A 24,885-nucleotide genomic window follows, 5' to 3' on the forward strand; every position below is an offset into this window, starting at 1 on the left:
ACATATTACACATATGTTTATTAATCAAATAATATTATCAGTGACTAAAGTTAGTTTAATATCTCTTTTTCCTGTCTTACTTTTTTTCAACATCTAAGTGATGGCATTTTTTTACCTAAACATAATGAAAACAATAGAATGTAAAAATATGTAGAATATCACTTTGATAAAAGCTTTGTTTGAAAAAAACTATTCATCATCACAATTATTGTTTCATATTTTAGATATTTATTATCATGAGTAAACACCACTCAAAGTGTGACCACCGAACCATTCCACTTCAAGTAAACCATTTCTGAAAGTATATAAATTAATGCATATCTAGATATCAATAAGCATTATGACTAACATAAAGGTTTCACTCCTCCCATTGTCCTCAGTGTCCTTATAAAACAGCTCTTCAGTCTGTCCTCTCCTCTCCAACACTGTTCATCTCTCAGCTGAACAATAAGGGACGTTCTCACCACACTGTGACAACATGCTGCCAACTCTCTGCACTCTCATCACTGCTCTAGCATGTAAGAAGAATGACTTACTGTATATTTGGCTTCATCTTCATGTTGGATTCATCATCTTGTCTATATTTCTCTTGGCTTCATGTTCTCTTGTTGTTTCCCAGGTGTGAGTGGTGTGACTGTGGTGACACAGAAGCCTCCTGTTGTGACAGTGAGGAGAGGAGAGACGACCACCATGGATTGTAACCTGGGGACTGTTACTAACCGTGCATGTTACTGGTATAAACAGGTTCCAGGTGGAGTTCCTCAGTACATGTTACGCTGGTACCGTGGCTATGGTGCTGTAATCTATGGTTCTGGTTTCTCCTCTCCTAAATTCACATCTAATCATCAGTCTAAAACTGATTATCTTTTGATCATCAACAATGTGGAGGAGTCAGACTCAGCAGTTTATTACTGCCACACATGGGACAGCTCTGTTAATGAGCACGTATCACAGTGAAATACACCATGACAAAAACCTCCTCACTAAACACTTCTGCTTTTTGGCTTTCTGACAATCAGATCGAGTCGGTATAAAGGTTACGCTCTGTCATCTTCCCTTTAGGCTCAATTAAAAATACAAAATGTTAATCTGAAGAAATAAACAAGGAACTCAACACATTGTGTTTTGTAATTAATAAAATATTAAACATTATATTGTACAATGGCAACAATCATCCATGTCCATCTCATTTAGTATAGTAGTAATCCTTTTAAACCAATCTAGAGTAGATGTGTAATTCCATGTACATGGAACAAGGGAATAAAAGGCATTATCTAATTCCAAACATTAAGTACTGTAATTTACAGTTAAACAAATCTTCTTTTTCTGGTCAAAAATATCTGATATGTCTTTCTCTCTTACTACGTCTTCATACTGCAATGTGGATGCGGATGAACAATTCACCTGTTCTGAAGGCTACAATTCTTAAAACAGAAATCTCTTATTGGTTGACTTTTCCTGAATACTGTATCTGAATTCTAGCAGCATTCTATTATCTTTTTGAGCAACTTGTGCATCTGTTCCATTCATTCTTTATTATCCACTAAATTCTAATGAACGTATACTTACCATAACATATTTTTAAGATCATTAAAGACTTGAAAAGACACAGGTGACTGTTTATTTACACTCAAATATTAATCAAATACTATTACCAGTTACTTAAGTTACTTTAGTATCTCTGCATCCCGTCTTACTTTTCTTCCAACATCTACATGGTGACATTTGTTACCTGAACATAATGAAAACAATAAATATAAAAATATGTAGAATCACTTTGATAAAAGCTTTGTTAAAAAAAAACTATTCATCATCAATTATCGTTTCATATTTTAGATATTTATTATCATGAGTAAACACCACTCACAGTTTTACCAACCATTCCATTTCAAGTAAATAATTTCTGAAAGTATATAAATGAATGCATATCTAGATATATTAATAATATCAATAAGCATTATGACTAACATAAAGGTTTCACTCCTCCCATTGTCCTCAGTGTCCTTATAAGACATCTCTCAGTCTGTCCTCTACTCTCCAACACTGTTCATCTCTCAGCTGAACAATAAGGGACGTTCTCACCACACTGTGACAACATGCTGCCAACTCTCTGCACTCTCATCACTGCTCTAACATGTAAGAAGACTGACTTACTGTATACTTTGACTTCATGTTGGATTCATCATCTTGACTATTCATCATGCTCTCTTGTTGTTTCCCAGGTGTGAGTGGTGTGACTGTGTTTACACAGAAGCCTCCTGTTGTGACAGTGAGGAGAGGAGAGACGGCCACCATGGATTGTAACCTGGGGACTGTTACTGGCAGCCAATGTCGCTGGTATAAACAGGTTCCAGGTGGAGTTCCTCAGTTTGTTCTATATTTCCATCATTCTCAAAGTGCTCCAACCTATAGCTCTGGTTTCTCCTCTCCTAAATTCACATCTAATTATCAGTCTAAAACTGATTATCGTTTGATCATCAACAATGTGGAGGAGTCAGACTCAGCAGTTTATTACTGTCAGGCATGGGATTCTAACAACGTAGTATCACAGTGGTTTACACCATGACAAAAACCTCCCCACCAAACACTTCTGCTTTTTGGGGTTCAGACCAAGTCACTATAGAGTTTACGCTCTGCCATCTTCCCTTTTTGTTCAATTAAAAATACAAAATGTTAATCTAACAAATAAACACAGAACTCAGTATGTTATGTTTTGTAATAAATAAACTATTAAACATTAGATTGTTCAATGGCAACATCCATCCATGTCCATCTATAGTAGTAATCCAGAGTTGATGTGTAATTCTATAACCAGGCAATGAGATGCATTATTTAATTCCATACATTAAGTAATGTAATTTACAATTAAGCAAATCTTCTTTTTATGTTAAAAATATCTGATATATGCTTCTCTTACTAAGTCTTCATACTACTATTAAAAAACTCTTAATAGTTGACTTTTCCTGACCACTGTATCTAAATTCTAGCAGACTTCTATTATCTCTTTGATTAATTTGTGCATTTATTCCATTACATTTTCATTATCCACAAAATTCTAATGAATGCATACTTATTATCTTAGGCAATCACTACCATGACATATTTTTAAATATCATTAAAGACTTAAAAAGACACAGATGACTGTTTATTTACACTTGAATATTGATCAACTAACAGTGACTAAAGTTACTTTGATATATCTGCTTCTCTTCTTCCATTTCTTCCAGGGTTACTTGATGACATTTGTTACCTGAAAATAATGAATGTAAAAATATGTAACTTTGATAAAGCTTTGTTTAAAAAAAATCATAATCACAATTATTGTTTCATATTTTTTAGATATGTATTAACATGAGTAAACACACTCAACCACACAAAGTGTGACTACTGAACCATTCCATTTCAAGTAAACAATTTCTGAAAGTATATACATCTAGATAATATTGATATCAATAAGCGTTATGACTAACATAAAGGTTTCACCCCTCCCATTGTCCTCAGTGTCCTTATAAGACAGCTCTTCTCCTCTCCAACACTGTCCATCTCTCAGCTGAACAATAAGGGACGTTCTCACCACACTGTGACAACATGCTGCTAACTCTCTGCACTCTCATCACTGCTCTAACATGTAAGAAGACTGACTTACTGTATACTTTGACATGTTGGATGCATCATCTTGTCTATAATGTAGACAAGATGATATTATGTATTATTATTTCTCTTGTCTTCATGATCTCTTGTTGTTTCCCAGGTGTGAGTGGTGTGACTGTGGTGACACAGAAGCCTCCTGTTGTGACAGTGAGGAGAGGAGAGACGACCACCATGGATTGTAACCTGGGGACTGTTACTGACAGCTCAGCTCGCTGGTATAAACAGGTTCCAGGTGGAATTCCTCAGTACATGTTGCGCTGGCACCATAGCTGGAGTGCTGTAAAATATAGCTCTGGTTTCTCTTCTCCTAAATTCACATCTAATCATCAGTCTAAAACTGATTATCGTTTGATCATCAACAATGTGGAGGAGTCAGAATCAGCAGTTTATTACTGCCACACATGGGACAGCTCTGTTAATGAGCACGTATCACAGTGAAATACACCACGACAAAAACCTCCTCACTAAACACTTCTGCTTTTTGGGGTTCTGACAATCAGATGTCTGCTGATAGATCAAGTCAGTATAAAGTTTACACTAAAGTCACTTCCCTTTAGGTTCAATTAAAGATATAACATGTTAATTATCATTATTAAAAAAATATAAACATGTAACTCAACACATTTTGTTTTCTAATGAATAAAATACTAAACATTAGTGTTCAATAGCAAACATCATCCATGTCCATCTCCTTCAGTAGGCTACGTATATTACTCCTTTTGTCTTTTAAACCAGTCTAGAGTTGATTATGTATATTCTATGTACATAACCACGCAGCGAGAGGCATATTTAATTCCATACACTAAGTGTATTTTCTTTTTTATGGTAAATATCTCTTGATATGACATTCTCTCATCAAGTCCCATACAAACAATGTTGAGCCTGTTGTCTACCATGTTTAAAACAACATAATCTCTTATTAGTTGACATTTCCTGAACACTGTATCTGAATTCTAGCAGATATTTTAAATTGTACCATTACAGTTTCAACATCGACTAAATTCGAATGAATGTATACTTAACTTTAGTGTTAGCAGTTAGTGCCATAACATATTTAAGAAATCATTAAAGACGTGAAAAGGCATATAGCAACTGTTTATTCACACTTGAATATTAATCAAATCAAATTATAAGTGAATAAATTACTACTTACTGCTTCTCATCTTTATTTTCTTCCAGCATCTACATGATGACTTTGTTACCTGAACAAAAAAACAATACAAAGTGCTGATTAGTTTACAGTTCCTTTTTAGTCAAACAATTAAAGTAAAGTCTACAAAAAATCTTGCAATGACATGATTAACTTAGGTCAGTAGGTTGCCAAAGAAAGTGTTGCTGTTGTATGTTTTTGCAAGTCACAAACGATATTAATATGCATTTAATATCTTCTTCTTTGTTTGTTCAAAAACAGACATATTCAATCAATGTATCAGTGGTTTGCAGAATATTATTATATAAATGATATTTCTTTAAACTGACCTGTGACTCTGTGGCTGATTGGCTGAGATATGACCAGCCCCTTTCTTCTCTGCTGGAGCTCATATAAGTTCATCTAAGTTCAAACTCTCACACTTGCCTCATTATCTTGGAAAGGAAGGTCATTCTCTCTACATTCTGACAACATGCTGGGAATCATCTACACCCTCATCACTGCTCTAACATGTAAGGGTTACACATTACATTACAAAATACTGTATATTCTATTGGAAATATTATATTAATTTTGAAATGTAGTAAAATATAACGTGTAAGAGTATAGTAGAAAAGATACACTGATGGAAACATGATAGTTGTTTTATGTTTCAAAAATGTTCATTTTCCTTTTATGTATTTTACTTTTACAGATGTCAGTTGCCACAAACAAGTTACGCAGACTCCACCAGTAGTGACTGTGAATGAACAACAGACTGCAGAATTTGGCTGTGATATCTCCAGAGATGATGGTTACTATGTTCCCTGGTATAAACAGGTTCCAGGAGGAGTACCTCAGTATGTCTTAAGATTTTACCACAGTCACAGCTCCCCTGATCAATATGGGTCTGGTTTCTCTTCTGAGCGTTTCACATCTAACGCCCAATCTGATAAAAAATATCGTTTGATTATTAATAATGTAGAGAAGTCAGACTCTGCAGTTTATTACTGTTGCACATGGGACAAGTCTGTTAATGAGAACGTATCACAGTGATTTACACCATGACAAAAACCTCCTCACCAAACACTTCTGCTTCTCAGGGTTTAGACAGTCAGATTTTTAAAGTTTAAAGTCATTGTAACATTTACACTCTTGTCACTTTGCTTATGTAAAATGAAAACATAAATATAAAAAATAAATACGAATCTCAACACATAAGATATTATTAATTTGATGATTCAATCCATCCATGTCCATCTCATTCAGTAGTATTTGTCTGCCAAAAACCTCACCTCATGTGTTTTTCTGTGTATGATAGATGTTGAAGGAGTGACAGTGTTGAACCAGAAGCCTGCTGTCCACACTTCCTACAGGACAAGAGGTCATTATGGACTGGAACCATGGAAAATATGATGGACATTATGTCTGCTGGTAGAAACATGTTCCTTCTGCTGTTAGTAGGTTCTACAACTCTCTCTGGAGCAACATTACCTGAGGCTGTCATTCTCATGGATCTTGGAACTTCCATCCAGTCAATATCTGATTAACCACTACAATTATTGTGATGATCACGTTAACATCCAGGATGAATCCAGTGGATTTTAATCTTGTGGATTCAACACACAAGTGGGATTTCAAATGTGGACCACACACAGATATGATGTTAAAGTGTCACAGTGTTGCAGGGTCATCATCAGATCAGTGTGAATAGGATTGTCAATGCAGTGAGAGTGAGGAGGTTTTTGTACGGCCGTGTACACAAACTGAATCACTGTGGTATTCGGACAAGGAACCAAGCTGATTGTGACTGGTGAGTACCCTGTTATCTACTTAACACATGGTTTTCTTTTAGCTTTTTGGAATAAACACATTTTTCCTAGTAGTGATGATATAACTTTTGATGTTTTACATTTTGTCATATTTTAATATTGTTTAATGTGTTGTACATTTATGTACTACACTAAGATCAAAAAGGTTTCACATGGAATATCTGAATTAAAAATCAAATAAATGTTATCTGAGTAAACAATAATATAACATATACAATTATTATATTAGTTACTTTAACATGCAAATGCAGTGTATTCTGGGTGGTTAGCACCATAGTTGTTGTCTTTAATTACAAATCATTATTTGATTATACAATTTGTTTTTGTTTTCATGAAATTGGATGTTGAGGAAAATATGTATGAAATGATGCTATTAATTGGTTTTGCCTTAACGCAAAAAAGCTCTTACCCTTCAGACATGAGATGTTACTTAACAGTAACATATTTTTAACATTAATCATACATACTGTATTGGCTTTACAATGAAATCATGCTTCTTGATCATTTTTCTGAGTATCACTTGATAATCATTGTATTTCACTATCTGAATTATAGCCTAGATTTCCAGATGAGGCTGGTTTACAAGACGTAGTCCTGAAGTAGACCAATAAGTTGAAATGTGTTGCATGAGTCAGTGCTCTATAGACATTTTGTTCCTTATTTGTTTGGTGCACCCTCCAATAAATGTTTTACATGCAATTAGCACTTCACATTCTGTCATGCCCCCCATAATTATTACCATTGCAAAATAATAATTTACTTTGAGTCAAAGCAAATCGTTTTTGATGATTTGTGATTATTTCTTTTATCAACATTTTGTAATTCTCCACATCCCTACTCCAAGTTCATTATAAATGTTATCTTAATTTTCAGTGAATGAATCGATGTTGCATTGTATATTGTGTGATGTAACTCATCTTTATGTGCACTGAATACGTATTGAATTAATACTTTCTTTCCATCCTTGTCAGACTCTACCCTCCCTCCTCCAGTGGTGACCATCTATCCTCCAGCCAGAGATGAGCTTCAGTCCAACAGAGCCACTCTGGTGTGTGTGGCCAGCAACATGTCTATGGGCTTTGCAGAGGTTAGCTGGACAGTAGATGGTAACGCAGTGACCACTGGAGTCTCAACCAGCACTGCTGTTCAGCAACCAGACAACACTTTCCAAATGAGCAGTTCTCTGGACATGGAGACATCTGACTGGGACAAAGATAAAGTCTACACGTGTAAGGTGTCTGTGGGCTCCAACGCTTCTGAAAAAAACATCAAGAAGTCAACCTGTGACACTGAAGCATAACATAATGATACATTCTGTCTCTTTTTTTGCTTCCTTTTGCTTTCTGTGCATTGCATGTTTCAACAAAACAGACTTTTGTAGAATGTTTATTTTACAAATATGTAATAATTGGATAAGATGGATTCTCAGCTTCTATAGTGCATTACATTTAAGCAAAATGTTCTTTATTTTGTTATGAGCAGTATTGTTTGGCCATTGTTTTTGTTTCAATTAAAAGCATTTCAAGTCAAAATGTCTTGTATTATTGTCCTGTGATGCTTTAGAAACACAAGATTGTGTAGAATTTCAGGTGAGCAGTTATCGGCAGTTATATTTGGGTTATGTAAGCTGCACACAAACATATTCACAATTACTGAATAAACACATTACATGATAGGCCTACAACTACTGTACCAATCAACAGTTACAATGTAGAATTTTGCTGTCTTGGAAAACTATAAACCTTAACATCAACTTTCAAAACATTATATTTACAATGTTTGTTTTATCTTTATCATTGTTTATTTGAACAAATCTAATGGAATGACTATTTCACAATCATGAATTAGTCTTGTGCCATTCCAAATGTCACATTTGTCTCTACTGCATGTCACAAGAGATACATTGAGAAATGCTGCCACTTTGTGGTAAAAAAGTGTCTTTGCACAAGCAGCCTGATTTATTTTGTCTTATAATTTAATGATTTTAAACCATCTAAACATCTCAAATAATGTTCCTCATTTGAGCTCAAGCTCTAGTTTATAGAAAATAACATCCTTAATGTCTCACTTTGAACACATGACTTCATATTTATGTTTCCATATTATTTACATTCAAAATGAATTCATTTTGCAAACTTCAGGTTAAAGGAGTAGTTCACCACTTTTCAACCTGTCTTCATATAATAGGTCCTCACTAATGTTCATGATAAAATATCACAATTTTTTTCTACTCAGTCCAAGTCTCCTTTAGGAGAGCTGTGGGAAGTTCAGAATCCATCCTCTTGTGACATCATCATTTTCCCCAAAAAAAAAATTAATCAATATTTTTGAAAAAAATATTTAGATTTTTATTATCGCGAGAACAATGGCTTCCACTTTAAAATTGCAACTTTTCAGGAATAGAAAGCCTGCAGTTTCTATAAGCTGGATTGGCAATCGATGATGTCACAAGACGATGGGTTTCTGACCTGCCCACAGCCCTCCTCTGAGAAAAAAAAAAAAAGAAAAAAAAAGAAAAAAGCTATTTTTGAGGGAGGACCAATTATATGAACATACCGGTAGGTTGAAAAGTGGTGGAGTGCCCCTTTAAATATTCACGTTATTATTGCTCACGACAATGACAGATAGTTACAGTCCTATAGGGCCCTATTTTCGTATATGCCTGACCCCTTTGCATTTTTGTACTATTTTGAAAAACATTTTAAAATACTTCAAATAGCCGATCTACAAGCTCACAACGTGTCGATGTAGATCCAATGGGCTACAATTAAACTTTGTGGGAATTATCAGAATTCTGCCCTGAAGAAATGATTAACTTCTGGATAGAAGAGATTATCAGAGTCTTTTTCTTTCTTTGCAACAAATACAGTAACTATAGATGCAAAGAATCTATGAACTATAACGTGTCTGATGATCTTTGTGTGTTTGCTGTGTTTGAAACAGCACATTATGATGTGTCATCAGAGCCAGTCGTCTACATCTATCTGCAGATGTGTCTCCATCCAGGCTCACTTCCTCCTAGTAGGCTACTGAGAGCAGAGAGCTAACCTCTTCATTTACATGGAGTTATAAATAAGGAGAGGAAGCTGGGCAGGTGCATCATGGGTAAGAAGAGAGGGGTGTGGTGGTATGGTGATGCTTCACTGACTGAGTGTAAATTCATGCAGTTCAACCTTGTTTTATCTGGTTTGTCTGATCATAAAATAATCGTCCAGGTGATTCCAGACATCTGTGAAAGTGTGAATCTTCATATACTGTATAAAAGGCTATGAACTAATCAGACACCTTGCTCAGGCCTTTGAAATTGCACCCTAAATAAAGTGCGGTGTCACCAAACTTAACAAAGGTAGACTACAACCAGAGAGCAACATAAACAAACTCAGACTCAGACATAGTGTTCCCACTGCAGTCATGCTGCTAATGTCATCATGACATATCAATATACATGCCTAATTATAGTCATACATGTATATACTGTAGAGATACGAGTGTCCAGAGCCACAGATCTCTGCTAAGCCCATAGATGGTAATGTGCATATATGGGGCAGACCCACTTCAACCTAATTCATGTAGTGTTAGTTGTTTCTCTTTCATTGCATAGAGTCCATAGAGCGAGCCAAAATATCAAACATAATAATTTTCGAAATGTCTGAGTGAGTGAGTGTCTGTCTGTCTGTCTGAAACAGCGTTTCTCCTCAGTGGCTGGAGCAATTGATCTGAAATCGCATCACCATTAGCATATGAACACACCTGACATAACTGTGAAGCCCGTTTGTCACTTTCACAAATCATATGCTGTATATTAGCATTTTTATGGTGTATCTACTATCTATTCTGCATCTAGCATGAGGCATATCTATTCTGCATCTAGCATGAGGCAACATGTTTAACCAGCTCTGTGTGTGTGTGTGTGTGTGTGTGTGTGTGTGTGTGTGTGTGTGTGTGTGTGTGTGTGTGTGTGTGTGTGTGTGTGTGTGTGTGTGTGTGTGTGTGTGTGTGTGTGTGTGCAGGCAGGCGGGTGTGTGTGCAGGCAGGCGGGTGTGTGTGCAGGTGGGTGGGCGGGCGGGCTGGGGGGGGGACACAGTATCTCTGTAGCCATTAAACGAAACGGGTATTTCTTACATTGATGCTCCTGCTACATATTATCATGCAAGCACCAGTTAAAGTTACTTTCCATCCCTCATATACTGTATGCACAGTGAACATCCCATAACCCACACACTGCACATCATTTCGGAGCTCATATCTTTGAACGGGTAAGGGCTAGTTAATAATAACTGACTGAAGACACTTTAAAAAAGGATACTGTTACAAAGGCCCTTGTGTTATTTTGTCGCCATCAAACCTGGATCTTCACATATGGAGCTGGCTGGATCATCACCTGGACCTCCATGGAGCTGACCAACACTGACATCATCAACTCTACATCACCCGGATCTCCATATATGGAGCTGACGATACATCTATATCTGACATCACATACTCCATATACGGTTATAGCTGACTCGTTATGACATCATCACCAAGGATGACTCGAGCAGCTCAGCGGAAGGGTATAAAGAGCCTGCACACTCTCCTATAGTAACAGGACTCTTCTCAGATAGGACATAACAGTCCTTTTCTTAGGCAGTATCTTTCAGATACCAACAACCAGGGGCGTACCCAGGAATGAGGGTCAGGGTAGGCGAAATGCCAGCCGAAATGCCAACGAGGTGCCCCCCCTCCCCCCCCACCCCCCCCCCCTCTCCCCCCCCCCCACCCCCCGGGGGAGGGGGCGCCCATAAAAAATAAATACATTTTAAATACGTTAAAGCGGATAAATAAATAAACACTATTCAAGTATATTCAATGTATGGATTTTTATTCTCAAAAAGCACAGCATTACAAACAAGGCAAACATTATGCCCAAATAGTGACACATTTCAATTTGCAATTACAACACAACTAAATTAGTTCAAAGTAAACATCCCTTCAAATAGTCCTACATGTCTCAAAACAGGAGACGGCGGGACTTGAGCTTGAAAATATCGATAACTTCATCGTAATTCAGACGATCAGTTAAGTCTCTCTCAAACTCGAGGAGACACAAACTATTTAGGCGAGCTGTTGTCATGGTACTTCTTTGTGCACATTTGATTCTTTTTACACTGGAAAACAGACGTTCAACAGAGCATGTTGTCATGGGCAGTGTAATTAGTGCTTTTAAGAGGTAGTGGACACTGGGGAAAGCGCTATCAGGGCACACATCCAAAACCTTAAGCAGTGTGTTACATTTGTCTCCCTTGCTTTCTTTGATATCAAGGTGAGTCATAAATGAAGCAAGCTCATGTTCTTCAACTGCTGCAACACCCAAAACACTGCCAGAGACATTGAGAGTTTCTACCATTTCAGTTACATCAGCATCAGTTACATTAGCAGCACGGGGAGTTGCTAAGAACACACTAGCAGACGTCATGAAACCATAAGAGTCGGGTTGGAACCTGGTATTCAACTCATTAAGTTGACAGTCTACGATCTGGTTTAAAATGATGCGTAAATCCTTGTCACATTGGACTCTTGATTGTTTTCCCAGGGTAGTGGTAATGATACTATCACTGAATTTAGAGGGAACAAAGCGTTCTCGGACTGTACTAACTGCAAATCTATCCCACTTTACAACATCATGTTTCTTACATAAAGCATTTGTTTCGGTCAGGATGCTTTTATATCCTTTTAAGCTATTGTCATCACACCTTATCGCTGACAGCTGTCTTTTGAGACCATCAATTAAATCTATAGCGCATGGTACAGTAGTCGTTTTAGACTGCAGGCCATTGGTTGCTGCATTAGAAATAGAAAACAGGTTTTTAAAGAGAACGAGAAGGAAAACAAACTTCCTTGTTTGTATCCTAGTTAACAATGCATTTGCGTCCTCACATGATGGACCTCGATTCAGGACATACGCACTCAAAAGGTCTAGTATAACGTCATAAAGTTGGTGCACTTTAGTAACAGCATTAGCTCTTGAACTCCACCTTGTGTCACAACCACGTTCAAGTTCAAGGGGTCTCTTGTGTGGATATTTCTCTTGCTGAAGGTCAATAAAAGTAGCATGTCGGCTGCAGCCTGTCATAAAAGCATGCAGTGTATTGAGTGTAGTGAAAAACGACTCTGCGTCTTCTGATGTGCGTGCTACAGCAGACAAAACCAGATTAAGTCTATGTGAGTGGCAATGTGTGTAGGTAGCGTTTGGAAATGAGTGCTTAAGAATGGCCTGCACCCCGCCTTTGTATCCAGACATCACAGCATCTTGACTAATGCTATACTCGATAAATGGGAATTTATCATACCAGTGGTTTGCAAAACTCCTGAGTGTTCCGTTGAAGTCTGTAGATGGAAATCTTTTTAGTTTCGGTTGAGTCGCCGGTTCATCTATAGCAGACAGGTCCGTTGGCCCATCCACTCCTCTGGTGGTGGCTGGTACAGCTGCCGAGGCGCAGGCCGCCGAGGCGCAGGCGGCGGCGGTTCTTGCTCCGGGCGCCGCGACAGTGAGTGGGCTGCTGGGCTCTGGAAAGCAGGCTGCCTCGGTCCCCGCTGCTGTCGGTGAGTTGCTGCCGCTTGAGCCTGGTTCTGGGTCCGGGAAGAAGCAGGCCGCCTCGGCCCCCGCTGCTGTCGGTGAGTTGCTGCCGCTTGAGCCTGGTTCTGGGTCCGGGAAGCAGGCTGCTTCGGTCCCTGCTGTCGGTGAGTTGCGTGCGGCTGCAGGCAGCTCTTCGGAAGGCGGCGAAGGCGGCTCCAATGCGGCGGCAGGGAGGTCTTCAGAAGGCGGCTTGCTTTTGCTGGCGGCGGTGAACTGGAGCGTCTTCTGGGTGAACCTCTTCTTTGCTGGTGGTCTCATGTTGTAGTTCAGTCAGTAATGAATCAAGGCTAGTCTGAGAGCCTGTTTTATACAGTATCCCACCTTTCAGCCAGGTAGAGGTGATAATGGCCCAAAATCCCCTCCCCTGCCCCGTAACACCATTATAACAAAAGACGCGCAGGAACAAAAGGCGAGGAAAAGGCGACCAGAATTCAATTTACATCCCAATGAACTGGCTGGCTGCCTTCCCCAGCGAGTGGGCAAGGGGGGTTGAGCAACATTCTTTAAGTTTTGTGGGTGCTTGGGGGTGCTTTGGGGGCTATAATTTACATTTTCAACAGAATAAATGTAAGGCGACGGCCTTTTCGCCTTAATGGCAGGCCCGCGCCTGCCAACAACTGTACACTTACAACATGTTGGCCAAGATTTTGCCTGTACTAAAACTAGCCACCAAGGTGACTGTTGCAGGGGGAGCTCTATATGTTGTCTATGACTCTGGAGTCTTGGGGACAAGCACGCAGGGGTCAGAAGTGTTCGACAAAGCTAAAACGGCAATACCACCTGCAATAGAGGAGTGGATGAAGCATTTTGGAATGGAGACTCAACTTCCAACATTGCCTAAGATTGAATTCTCCCCTGTTCATGCATGGGACTCTGGGGTGCGGACATCAATCTCTGCCCTATCGGAGGCACCTACAAAAGCATGTGATTACACAAACCATGGCCTGCAGTATGTGAAAGAGTATGTGAAAGACCTTACCAAATGAAAGGCATGACATTTACTGACATTGTGGTTTTTGGATGGTCGTCTGCAATCATAATCTGGGAAATGGTTACACTACTTAAAAACGTAAAATTCATCACAGCGGGAACGGAAGGGACAGCTAAAGTCATTTAGCTGATCTGAATGAGTCATTCTGGATGACGGAATTGATTTCCTGAGTTTTGAATTTAAGTGTTTTGCACGCCATGTTATAGTGAATTTATAATGGGAGTCACGCATAATGTGTGAGTGAATCCACATTGTCAGTCTGGCCCACCATTCGTACCAATACTGGCACAGGATTCGGGCTTGCCCCCAGAGGTTGTGCACTGAGTTGATTGATTGGGCCATAAAAGTGTCAAATGCGTCTGTGTTCGTTAGTGGATCAAAGACAGCAATCACTCTGATGGCTGTCAGATGGGGGAGGGGGGGGGGGTTGACACAAATCTGCAATTCTACCCAGTATGCCTTTAAAGATAAGGAAGTGGGGAGAGTGATATTTTGGTTAAAACAAAGAAGCCAAAGCTTCATATTCAGATAATGTATTGCTTGATCATTGCTGAGAGTTGATATACTAGGATTTGAGCGCACAATTGAGACTAGGAATCCAAAACAGCTGGCAACATTCACAGCAATCTCAGCAAAGAGGTAATGATTAGGACCGTGGAAACCTAGGACCCCAGATGTTATCAAAGACTATATTATCTTCGACCACATCACTGTGATGTCACAGCACTGACCAATCAGAACAACCACATCAGTGATGTCAGAGCACTGACTGCATATATATACCGTATTTTCCAGACTATAAGGCGCACTTAAAAGCCTTTAATTTTCTCAAAAAACTACAGTGCGCCTTATAGTCCAGTGCGCCTTATATATGGATCATGCATTGACATTGACATTCCCTTTAGCACAGCTCCATCTGTTGGATGCATAACGCAACGGTAGCGTCTATTATGTGCGCCTTATAGTCCGGTGCGCCTTATATATGAAAACAGTTTGAAAATAGACCATTCAGTGCGCCTTATAGTCAGGTGCGCTTTATAGTCCAGAAAATACTGTACAGTATTCTCTCCAGGCAAGAGCTTTAAAACTCTGTCTTCTTTTTTAATGTGTTAATGAACATGTATGCTGTGCAGGTATAATTTGCAGGAAGGACAAGAAGTGGCTGGGAGTGTCGGTGTACCAGATCGCCCAAGTCAAATCCTTGGACGAGTGCTGCTGTCAGTCGGCAGAAGAGACATGTTATGATTTTCTTTGAGTTATTTTGACACAAACACACATACACACACACACACACACACTCTCTCAGAGACAGAAATACCAAACATGTCGAAGATCTCCAAGGCAGCAAAAGTGGCGAAGAAGGTGGATCTTGGGGGTGTGATCCGTGCCATAGTGATGTCGGGACAAGCCATGCCAGGCCCGCCACTCGGACCAATCCTGGGACAGAAAGGGATTCATTCCTATTGGCCAGTTTTGTAAGGACTTCAATGAGAAGACCAAGGACCTCAAGGAAGGAATTCCTCTTCCAATCAGGAAGAGGTCAGGATGTAAAGCCTGACAGAATGTATGACCTGAAGATCGGCCAGCCTACGGTCTCTTACTTCCTCAAGCAAGCGGCAGGCATTGCGAAAGGTGCAGGAAGAACAGGTCATGAGGTGGCTGGGCTCGTGTCGTTGAGGTCGGTATACGAGATCGCCCAAGTCAAACCCCAGGACGAGTGCTTCAAAAAACGTAACGCCTCCTTGGAGGATGTCGTCAAGTGCATCATAGGCTCCGCCCACTCACTGGGCATCAAAGTGGTCAACGACCTGTCAGCTGGTGAATACAGAGTCTTTCTGGAACAGAGAGTGGAGACACTTAAAGCTCAAGCAGCAGCAGCAGAGGACAAGAAGAAATGAACACGCACACACTCACGCACACACAGTGTTAATCAACCGAATGTCTGAGGTTTAAGCTTGAGGATTAGTCAAGCTTCACATGACATTTCGGTCATCCAGATGGTGACGTCACCAAGAATTGGCTGTTGATGTTCAAGGGTTTCCCCATTGGATGACATAAGCTCATCGGGCGGACAGACAGACATTCCAACGTTTAATATACCACGCTTTCTAGTTAAACACCAAAAGTCCATTCAGTTCAACTATTGACTATTGACAGTTCTGACTATTTCTGTAACACTTTCTGTGGTCCATTGAGTTCAATGGACTTTTTCTGTAACCGTTTCTTGTAATCCCAAAACCCCTTTTCTGATTGGACAATGGATTTGAGGATTGGTTAAGCTTCACTTGACATCACGATACGGTATACAGGCAACCATAATTGCACCTTTCTAGTTTGGCACTGTGCTGTACATTATTAAATTATTGTTCATGTAAGAAAGAGATCTCCTCAGAAACATCAGCCCAGCTGTACATAGAGAGGCAAAAACATCTGCAACACACCAGAAAACCAGGATCCAGATGTTCTGATTAAAGGTTATTAAATGTATCATTTCCCACCATGTCACTGTGATGTCAGAGCACTGAGCAAACAGAACAACCGCATCACTGTGATGTCAGAGCACTGAGCAATCAGAACAACCACATCACTGTGATGTTGCAGCACTTGCTGTATATACATATTCTCTCTACGCTTTATTATTACATCCTCTAGTTATGAGAACATACTGAATTAAGTGGTAATAAACTTTTGATAAACAAGACTTCCGGTCAAGACAGACAAAGCAAACGTGTGTGTTGTCGGTTCTTACTGCAACAGAATCGCAATTTAGTTGACACAAAGGCATGTTTTTTGACCACACATAATCAGAAAATAAGTTTAGTTCTGTTTTAGATTAAGCTGCCGTTCAGACTGTTGCGCCGTTCTAAAGAAGCAGAACCATAGCTGCTGTGCAGATGACCGAGTCAGACCAGATCAAACAGTTCAAGGAGTTCCTGAGGACGTACAACAAGCTGACAGAGAACTGTTTCATGGCTTGTGTGAAAGACTTCACCACCCGAGAGGTGAAGCCAGAGGAGATGGCCTGTTCAGAGAGGTGTCTACAGAAGCATCTGAATATGACTCAGCGGATCTCCATGCGGTTTCAGGAGTATCACATCCAGCAGAATGAAGCTCTGGCAGCTAAAGCCGGCCTGCTGGGTCAGCCACACTAGAGCCTACAACGATCTCCAAGGCAGCAAAAGCGGTGAAGAAGGTGTATCTTGGGGTTGTGATCTGTGCCATAGTGGGGTTCGGGATAAGCCAAGCCAGGCCCACCACTCAGACCAATCGTGGGACAGAAAGGCTTCAATGAGAAGACCAAGAACATCAAAGGAAGGAATTCCTCTTCCAATCAGGATACGAAAACCGGGACCCAGATGTACTAAATAAATGTATTATTATAGACCACGTCACTGATATCAGAGCACTGGTTGTATAAATATTCTCTCGAAGCTGTATTGAACCTGTCTAGTATCTAATATGAAAATATTGTGAATGAAATGTTGAGCGGTTATCAACTTTTAAACAAACATGGCACACGTGCATATCTCCTTGTATGGGCCATTCTGTCCATGACATCAGCTGTGGTGATGTCGGTCTCGGTGTACTTTCTATGACGTTAGTCTGATATGACGTAAGTCTCATGTGACCTTAGTCTCGTGCTCATAAGGACATAGGGACATACACACAAAGCCAGACGTAGGAGAGGTTAGCACCGCTCAAAAACAAGACTTCCGGTCTAGTAAAAAAACAACGACTGCAGCGATCTTTGCAATTTAGTTCACTTAGTTGTCAACTGACGAGTATTCATTATTATCTGGATTTTGCAGTAGCTGTGATCCTACAAAGACACTATGGCAATCTTCTGTCGGGGTTTACACTTTCCATCCCCTGGATCAATTACGATGTTGACGGAGGCTACATGTCCTTGGTTAGTGTCATTCCGAAGCAAGTTCACCACAGTACAGGTCCGACCAGAGTATTTTGCAGAGAGGTCTAAAAAGTATGGCGGTGACCCAAACCAACCTCATAAACTCCACATAGTGACACGGGTCAAAAGTGTCAAATCGAGGCCATACTGGGAGAAGCAGCTGATTAAGGACCTTCAGCTTGAAAAGGCACATACGCCTGTAATTCACAAAAACACACCTGCAGTCTGCAGTCAGTTGAAGTTCGTCAAACATCTAATAAGGATCCAGCCGCTCAAGACTCCCTATGGCCTCCCTGATGAAGAGGACATGGCTGAAACATACGGTACATCAACAGCAAAGGAGAACTGATCGTACGGCGGCTCCTTAAACCTATTGAAGCCAAGGCTACCGGGTCATAGTCCCATATAGGCTCTGTCCAATAGTATACTTAATTTATACTCCGGTGTGAGGAACACTGTTGCACGACAAAGTATGAATCAGGTTTTATTACAATAAAATAGCAATACATTTGTGTACAGATTTTGTTGGACATTGCAATGGGCCTTGAGGTAAATCAAGCATCACTTGAGAAACCAGTTGGTTAACAAGTTGTTTCGGAATTAATAAATGAACATTTTAATTAAAAAAGGTATCACTCAAACACGACACACGTGCATATCTCCTTGTATGGGCCGTTCTGTCTGTGATGTTAGTTATCTCATTCTCCATACATGGAGTTCTGTGCTCATCCGGACATAGAGACCTTTACACACAAAGCCAAACGTAGGAGCAGTTAGCACCGTTCAAAAAAATAGATCTTCATGATTGATGGAGTCAGTGGTGATGGAAAGAGAGACAGCCCTGCTTGTTACAGACAGACAGGCCAGGAGAAAGCTCAGCCAGGAGCATGGATGTTTTTGTTATTGGATAATTTCTTGCTGATGTGAGAACAAGGTTTTCAGAAAATATATTTTTCCTGTTCTGTTGTATTGACTTAGAATGAATACGGCAATAACTAACCCATGGTCCAGGTACAGTCCTATGGTCTCTTTTGTGGAACTCTCCTGCCTCTTGTTCATGTGAGCATCTGATCTCCTGGGCCATTTCTTCTGGCTAGAGCCCTCCTCTGTGATCTCAAGTCTACCTGGGGGTGAAACCTCTCCGTGGGTTGCCGTCTCACCGAGGGCCTGCCAACGCAGTGCGTAGGTAGGGGGAGTTTAGAAAAAGTAAAAAGTAAAAGTATAAATACTGCAATATAGAAATACTAAGTTACAAGTAAAAGTCTGGAATTCAAAATGTGCTTGAGCACAAGTACAAGTACAAAAGTATTGGTATATAAATATTGGTGTTTTGGTTCTTAAAGTACCAAAAGTAGGAAGTACTCATGCAGAATGTCCCATTTCAAATGTATAAAAATCTTTCGAAATGTATTTAGGGCTGAAGTGGTTAATGTATGTTTTGTGATAATAATCAAAAACCACAAAGCAACGAAAGTTTTCAAATAATTATGGTAGACAATTGTAAAAGTACAATATTTCATATTTAAATATAAATATTGTAAGTAGGCTCCAGTAGAGTAAAAGTACCTCAAAATGTATATTTGTACTAAGTTACTGTAGGCCTACATGATCACTGCCTGGAGGAGGTTGTCTGCAAACGCTTCCACTCTGTCGAATTTGTTTATTACTAACTCATCCTTCAGAGAGTTTTACTGCTTGTAGAGTGCACTCGGTGCGCCGGTTTCTAATTCTAAAAGCAGAGCACCAAACAGGTGAGAACATCAGTGAAGCTCACACAGATGTCAACATTGACTGCAATTGTTGCAACTGAACACAAGAGGGCAACATTGGATTAGTGTATGACTGAAAATTCACACTTTCACAGATTTATGGAATTATCTGGACATATTTTTGATCAGGCAAACCAGATAAAACAAGTGTGAAGGGCAGATGAATTTACACTCTCGGTCTGCCTGGCTTCCTTTCCTTATTTATAACTCCATGTAAATGAAGAGGTTAGCTCTCTGCTCTCACTACTAGGAGGAAGTGAGCCTGGATGGAGACACATCTGCAGAGAGATGTAGACGACTGGCTCTGATGATGACACATCATTATGTGCTGGTTCATACAACAGCAACACACTATTTAGCAGATCATCACAGACATGTTATAGTTCACACAGTATATTCTTATCTACTGTATATTCACCGTATTGGTGGCAAAGAGAGAAAACAAACAGCTGCACAGGGATGTGCAATTAAGGCACTGCATTCACATGCAGTAGTCACAATTCACATGAAATTATATTTAATTAAACTAATAATGAATGATTCCACTTAGTACAGTGTGTATCTCGGTGAACACAATGCTATTGTTAATATATATTATGTAATTAATTTCCAACTACCAACTTACATAATGAGTATTATGTCATGTTTGATCACCTTGACTGTGACTTTGTCCTCTGAACTGTACACTCTGGCAGCTGAATGTACTGATCATCACTCCCACTAAGTTTCATGAACATCTACCTATACCTCAATTTTTATCCTAACTTTGACTGTGACCTTGACCTATGATTGATCTTGGGGCAGCCTTCTGATCACTATCACCTAGTTTAATCTGTTTAGTAGTAAAAGCACATGCTAAACATTCATGTTCTAATTCATGGGTCCTTCATTTATGGAAAAGTTTACAAATGTTTAGAATTTTCCTTTTAAATGCATTTTTTTACCATGGCCAGAATATTGCCCTATATGGTAAAATTGTCTATATCCAGAAGTTATTTACCAAAATCTTTAACCATAAAAACTGTGTTTAAACTCCTCCTCCGTTCTCTTCTTAGTGTCCTTATAAGCTCCTATCGTTCAGTCTCTGCTCTCCTCTCCAACACTGTTCATCTCTCAGCTGAACAATAAGGGACGTTCTCACCACACTGTGACAACATGCTGCCAACTCTCTGCACTCTCATCACTGCTCTAACATGTAAGAAGACTGACTTACTGTATACTTTGACTTCATGTTGGATTCATCATCTTGACTATTCATCATCATGTTTTCTTGTTTCTCAGGTGTGAGTGGTGTGACTGTGGTGACACAGAAGCCTCCTGTTGTGACAGTGAGGAGAGGAGAGACGACCACCATGGATTGTAACCTGGGGACTGTTACTGGCAACCAATTTTACTGGTATAAACAGGTTCCAGGCGGAGTTCCTCAGTACATGTTACGCTGGCACCATAGCTATAGCTATAGTCCATCATACTATGGCTCTGGTTTCTCCTCTCCTAAATTCACATCTAATCATCAGTCTACATCAGATTATCGTTTGATCATCAACAATGTGGAGGAGTCAGACTCAGCAGTTTATTACTGTCAGGTATGGGACGGCTCTGTTAATGAGAACGTATCACAGTGAAATACACCATGACAAAAACCTCCTCACCAAACCTTCTGCTTTTTGGGTCTTTTACAGTCAGAGTGAGTTTAAAGTGATTGTCACTTGCTAAAATGAAAACATAAATCTCAAAAATAAATATGAAACTCAGCACATTGAGATCCATAATGAGTAAGAGATGGTTCAATGGCAACACCCATCCATGTCCATCTCATTTAGTACAGTAGTATTTGTCTGCCAGAAACATTTAGTCTCATGCATAATGTTTCTGTTAATGTTGATAGATGAGTGACAGTGTTGAACGAGACGCCTGCTGTCCATACACTTCCTACAGGACAAGAGGTCATTATGGACTGGAACGATGGAAGATATGGACATGATGTCTGTTGGTAGAAACATGTTCCTGCTGCTGTTCCTCAGTAGGTTCCTCAACTCTCTCTGGATCAGGATTCTCCTCCACTCGATTCAACTGTAGAGTAATGCAACAGAAAGAGCCAGGAGGTTTATCACAGTGATTCATTCAATGACAACAAATCCACCGCGGCTGTCACTTTCATGGATCTTGGAACTCCATCCTATCAACATGTTGATTTACCACTACAATCATTGTGATGATCACGTTAACATCCAGGATGAATCCAGTGGATTTGAATCTTGTGGATTTAACACATTTCTACATGAAGTGGGATTTCAAACATGGACCACAAACAGACATAATGTTAAAGTGTCAAAGTGTTTGCAGGGTCATCATCAGATCAGTGTGAATAGGATCATCAGTGATGTTCCTCTATGCAGTGAGAGAGAGAGGAGGTTTTTGTACAGCCGTTTCCACAAACTGAATCACTGTGGTATTCGGACAAGGAACCAAGCTGATTGTGACTGGTGAGTACCCTAGCTGTTATATACTTAAAATATGTGCTTCTTCTAGCTATTTGGAATACAATATTTTTTTCTTATGATACAACTTTTGGATGTTTTAGATTTTGTCCTATTTTCTTTCTTCTTTTTCTTTAACTATTAGTATTGTTTAGTGTGTTGTACGTTTATGTACCACACAAACACACTGATCAAAAAGGTTTCACATGGAATTCAATCTCAATTAAGAATTACATATACTTAAGTATATAATATATGTTAACAATATTAAATATAACATATTTGTATTGGTTACATTACTACTTTAGTTTGTTTTTCCTTGACATAAAAAAATCCATCCTTTTATCACCAGTAAGACTCCCTAATCGGGAGATAAGCGACCGTTGGTCGCTTATCTCCACAAATAGGCCAAAAGTTTGTTTTACCAATTATTACACTCTATGTGAACATTTACATCAACAAATCCCAAGTACTATGCAGAACGACCCATTTCAAGTTTTTAATGTACAACAATATTTAGAAAATAGGTCTACAAGCTGACAGTCCTCGTCCCTTATATTCCCATAGGTTATATGGAGATCTCAGTGTTTGTCAGTCCTTGTTCATTTATGCCCATATATGGACATCTCTATATCTACTGTAACAGTCCTTGTCCCTTTATGCCCATATATGGAGATCTCTTAACTGTAAGTCCTTGTCCCTTTTATGCCCATATATGGATATTCCTGATGTCATCAGTATATGAACATATATGGGCTTTCTGATATGCCCATATATGGAGATCTCTTAACTGTAAGCCCTTGTCCCTTTTATGCCCATATATGGATATCCCTGATGTCATCCGTATATGCCCATATATGGGCTTTCTAATATGCCCATATATGGAGATCTCTGTATCTCCATATATGGGTATAAAAGGATACTTCAGGTCTGACATCAGGTTTGTTTATATTGGGTTGCTAGGTTTGACATCACAAACTCTATGGGCCATCTGACCTAGAAATCTATATTTGGGCATAGATGACTCATCGTGACTAGGGATGGTCCGATCAGGTTTTTTGGAACCGATCACCGAGCACCGATCACAAAAGTTTGATCACCCGATCCCGATCAATCACCGATCCGATCAAGTTATTATTTATATTTTCTAAATGTTAATGTTTTAACTTTATTTCATTCATTCACTCATGAATTCATTTATATATTTGCCTTATAGTTATTTACCAGCATTACTATGTATTTATTATCATAGCAGTAACTAATTATTCCTTCAGCACTGTGGAAATCAATACCCCAAAATGGCCTCAAGTGGGCATACTGAACGGCTGGTTGATCAGATGCACCGGATCGGTGAATTTACCTTTTGATCTAAACCACCGATTATCGCCGATCATGCTTTGATCGGCCCGATCCGATCCATTGCCGATTGATCGGTAACATCTCTAATCGTGACCTCATCACACGTCGACCGCACGTGTGACCGACGGACGGCCGGTGGAGGTTTTCATACTAAACAGCGACCTTACGGTCGCAATTACACATTGCCTTTACAATGAAATCATACTTCTTAATAATTTTGCTGCTGAAAATTCTTGTTCACATAATTATTACCATTGCAGAATAATAGAAATCATTGACCTTTGTCAAAGCAAATCGTTTTGATGACTTTTGATTATTTTGAAATTGTTTGATGTGGAACCTTTTTTCCGCACTTTGTAATTTTCTGCATCTCCACTCCAACTTCATTTTAAATGTTTATCTTCATTTTCAGTGAGGCAAAAATGAATGGATTGTGCAATGTAACTCGTCTTATGTGTGCTGAATTAGTGTTGAATTAATACTTCTTTCCATCCTTGTCAGACTCTACCCTCCCTCCTCCAGTGGTGACCATCTATCCTCCAGCCAGAGATGAGCTTCAGTCCAACAGAGCCACTCTGGTGTGTGTGGCCAGCAGCATTTCTACGGCCTTGGCAGAGGTTAGCTGGACAGTAAATGGTAACGCAGTGACCACTGGAGTCTCAACCAGCACTGCTGTTCAGCAACCAGACAACACTTTCCAAATGAGCAGTTCTCTGGACATGGAGACATCTGACTGGGACAAAGATAAAGTCTACACGTGTAAGGTGTCTGTGGGCTCCAACGCTTCTGAAAAAAACATCAAGAAGTCAACCTGTGACACTGAAGGAAGGATAGCCTAATAATGATACATTCTCTCTCTTTTTTTGCTTCCTTTTTGCTTTCCATGTGTAGTTTTTCAACAAAACAAAACGTTTGTCTAAACATGTGTAGGCTACAATAATTGGATACGATTTGGTTCTCAGCTTCTATAGTGCATCTTTATTTTGCTATGAGCAGTATTGTTTTGCCATTGTTTCAATAAAAAGCTTTTCAAGTCAAAAGGTATTTAGTACTGTTATTGTCCTTTGATACTTTAGAAACATCAGACAGTGTAGAATTTCAGGTGAACAGTTATCTGCAGTTACCGGTATATGGCTGCACACAAACCT

At 39.5% G+C, this 24,885-nt stretch overlaps 1 protein-coding gene across 1 annotated transcript; it reads left to right on the forward strand.

Annotated features, from left to right (window-relative positions):
• Positions 1–3,588: 3,588 nt before the first annotated feature.
• LOC308282957 (uncharacterized protein) lies at positions 3,589–24,576 on the forward strand (the record flags this gene model as incomplete). Its single annotated transcript, XM_080723345.1, has 13 exons — positions 3,589–3,628; positions 3,752–4,077; positions 6,560–6,593; positions 7,584–7,906; positions 12,185–12,191; positions 13,078–13,476; positions 15,753–16,029; positions 17,089–17,357; positions 18,354–18,452; positions 21,028–21,093; positions 21,180–21,511; positions 22,351–22,384; positions 24,239–24,576. The coding sequence occupies 13 exons, from the start codon at positions 3,589–3,591 to the stop codon at positions 24,574–24,576; spliced, it is 2,544 nt and encodes an 847-aa protein (XP_080579471.1).
• Between the last annotated feature and the right edge of the window lie 309 nt (positions 24,577–24,885).

This window comes from Nannobrachium achirus (genome assembly GCF_963921795.1).
Source record: "Nannobrachium achirus genome assembly, chromosome: 4".
Classification (NCBI taxonomy): Eukaryota; Metazoa; Chordata; class Actinopteri; order Myctophiformes; family Myctophidae; genus Nannobrachium; species Nannobrachium achirus.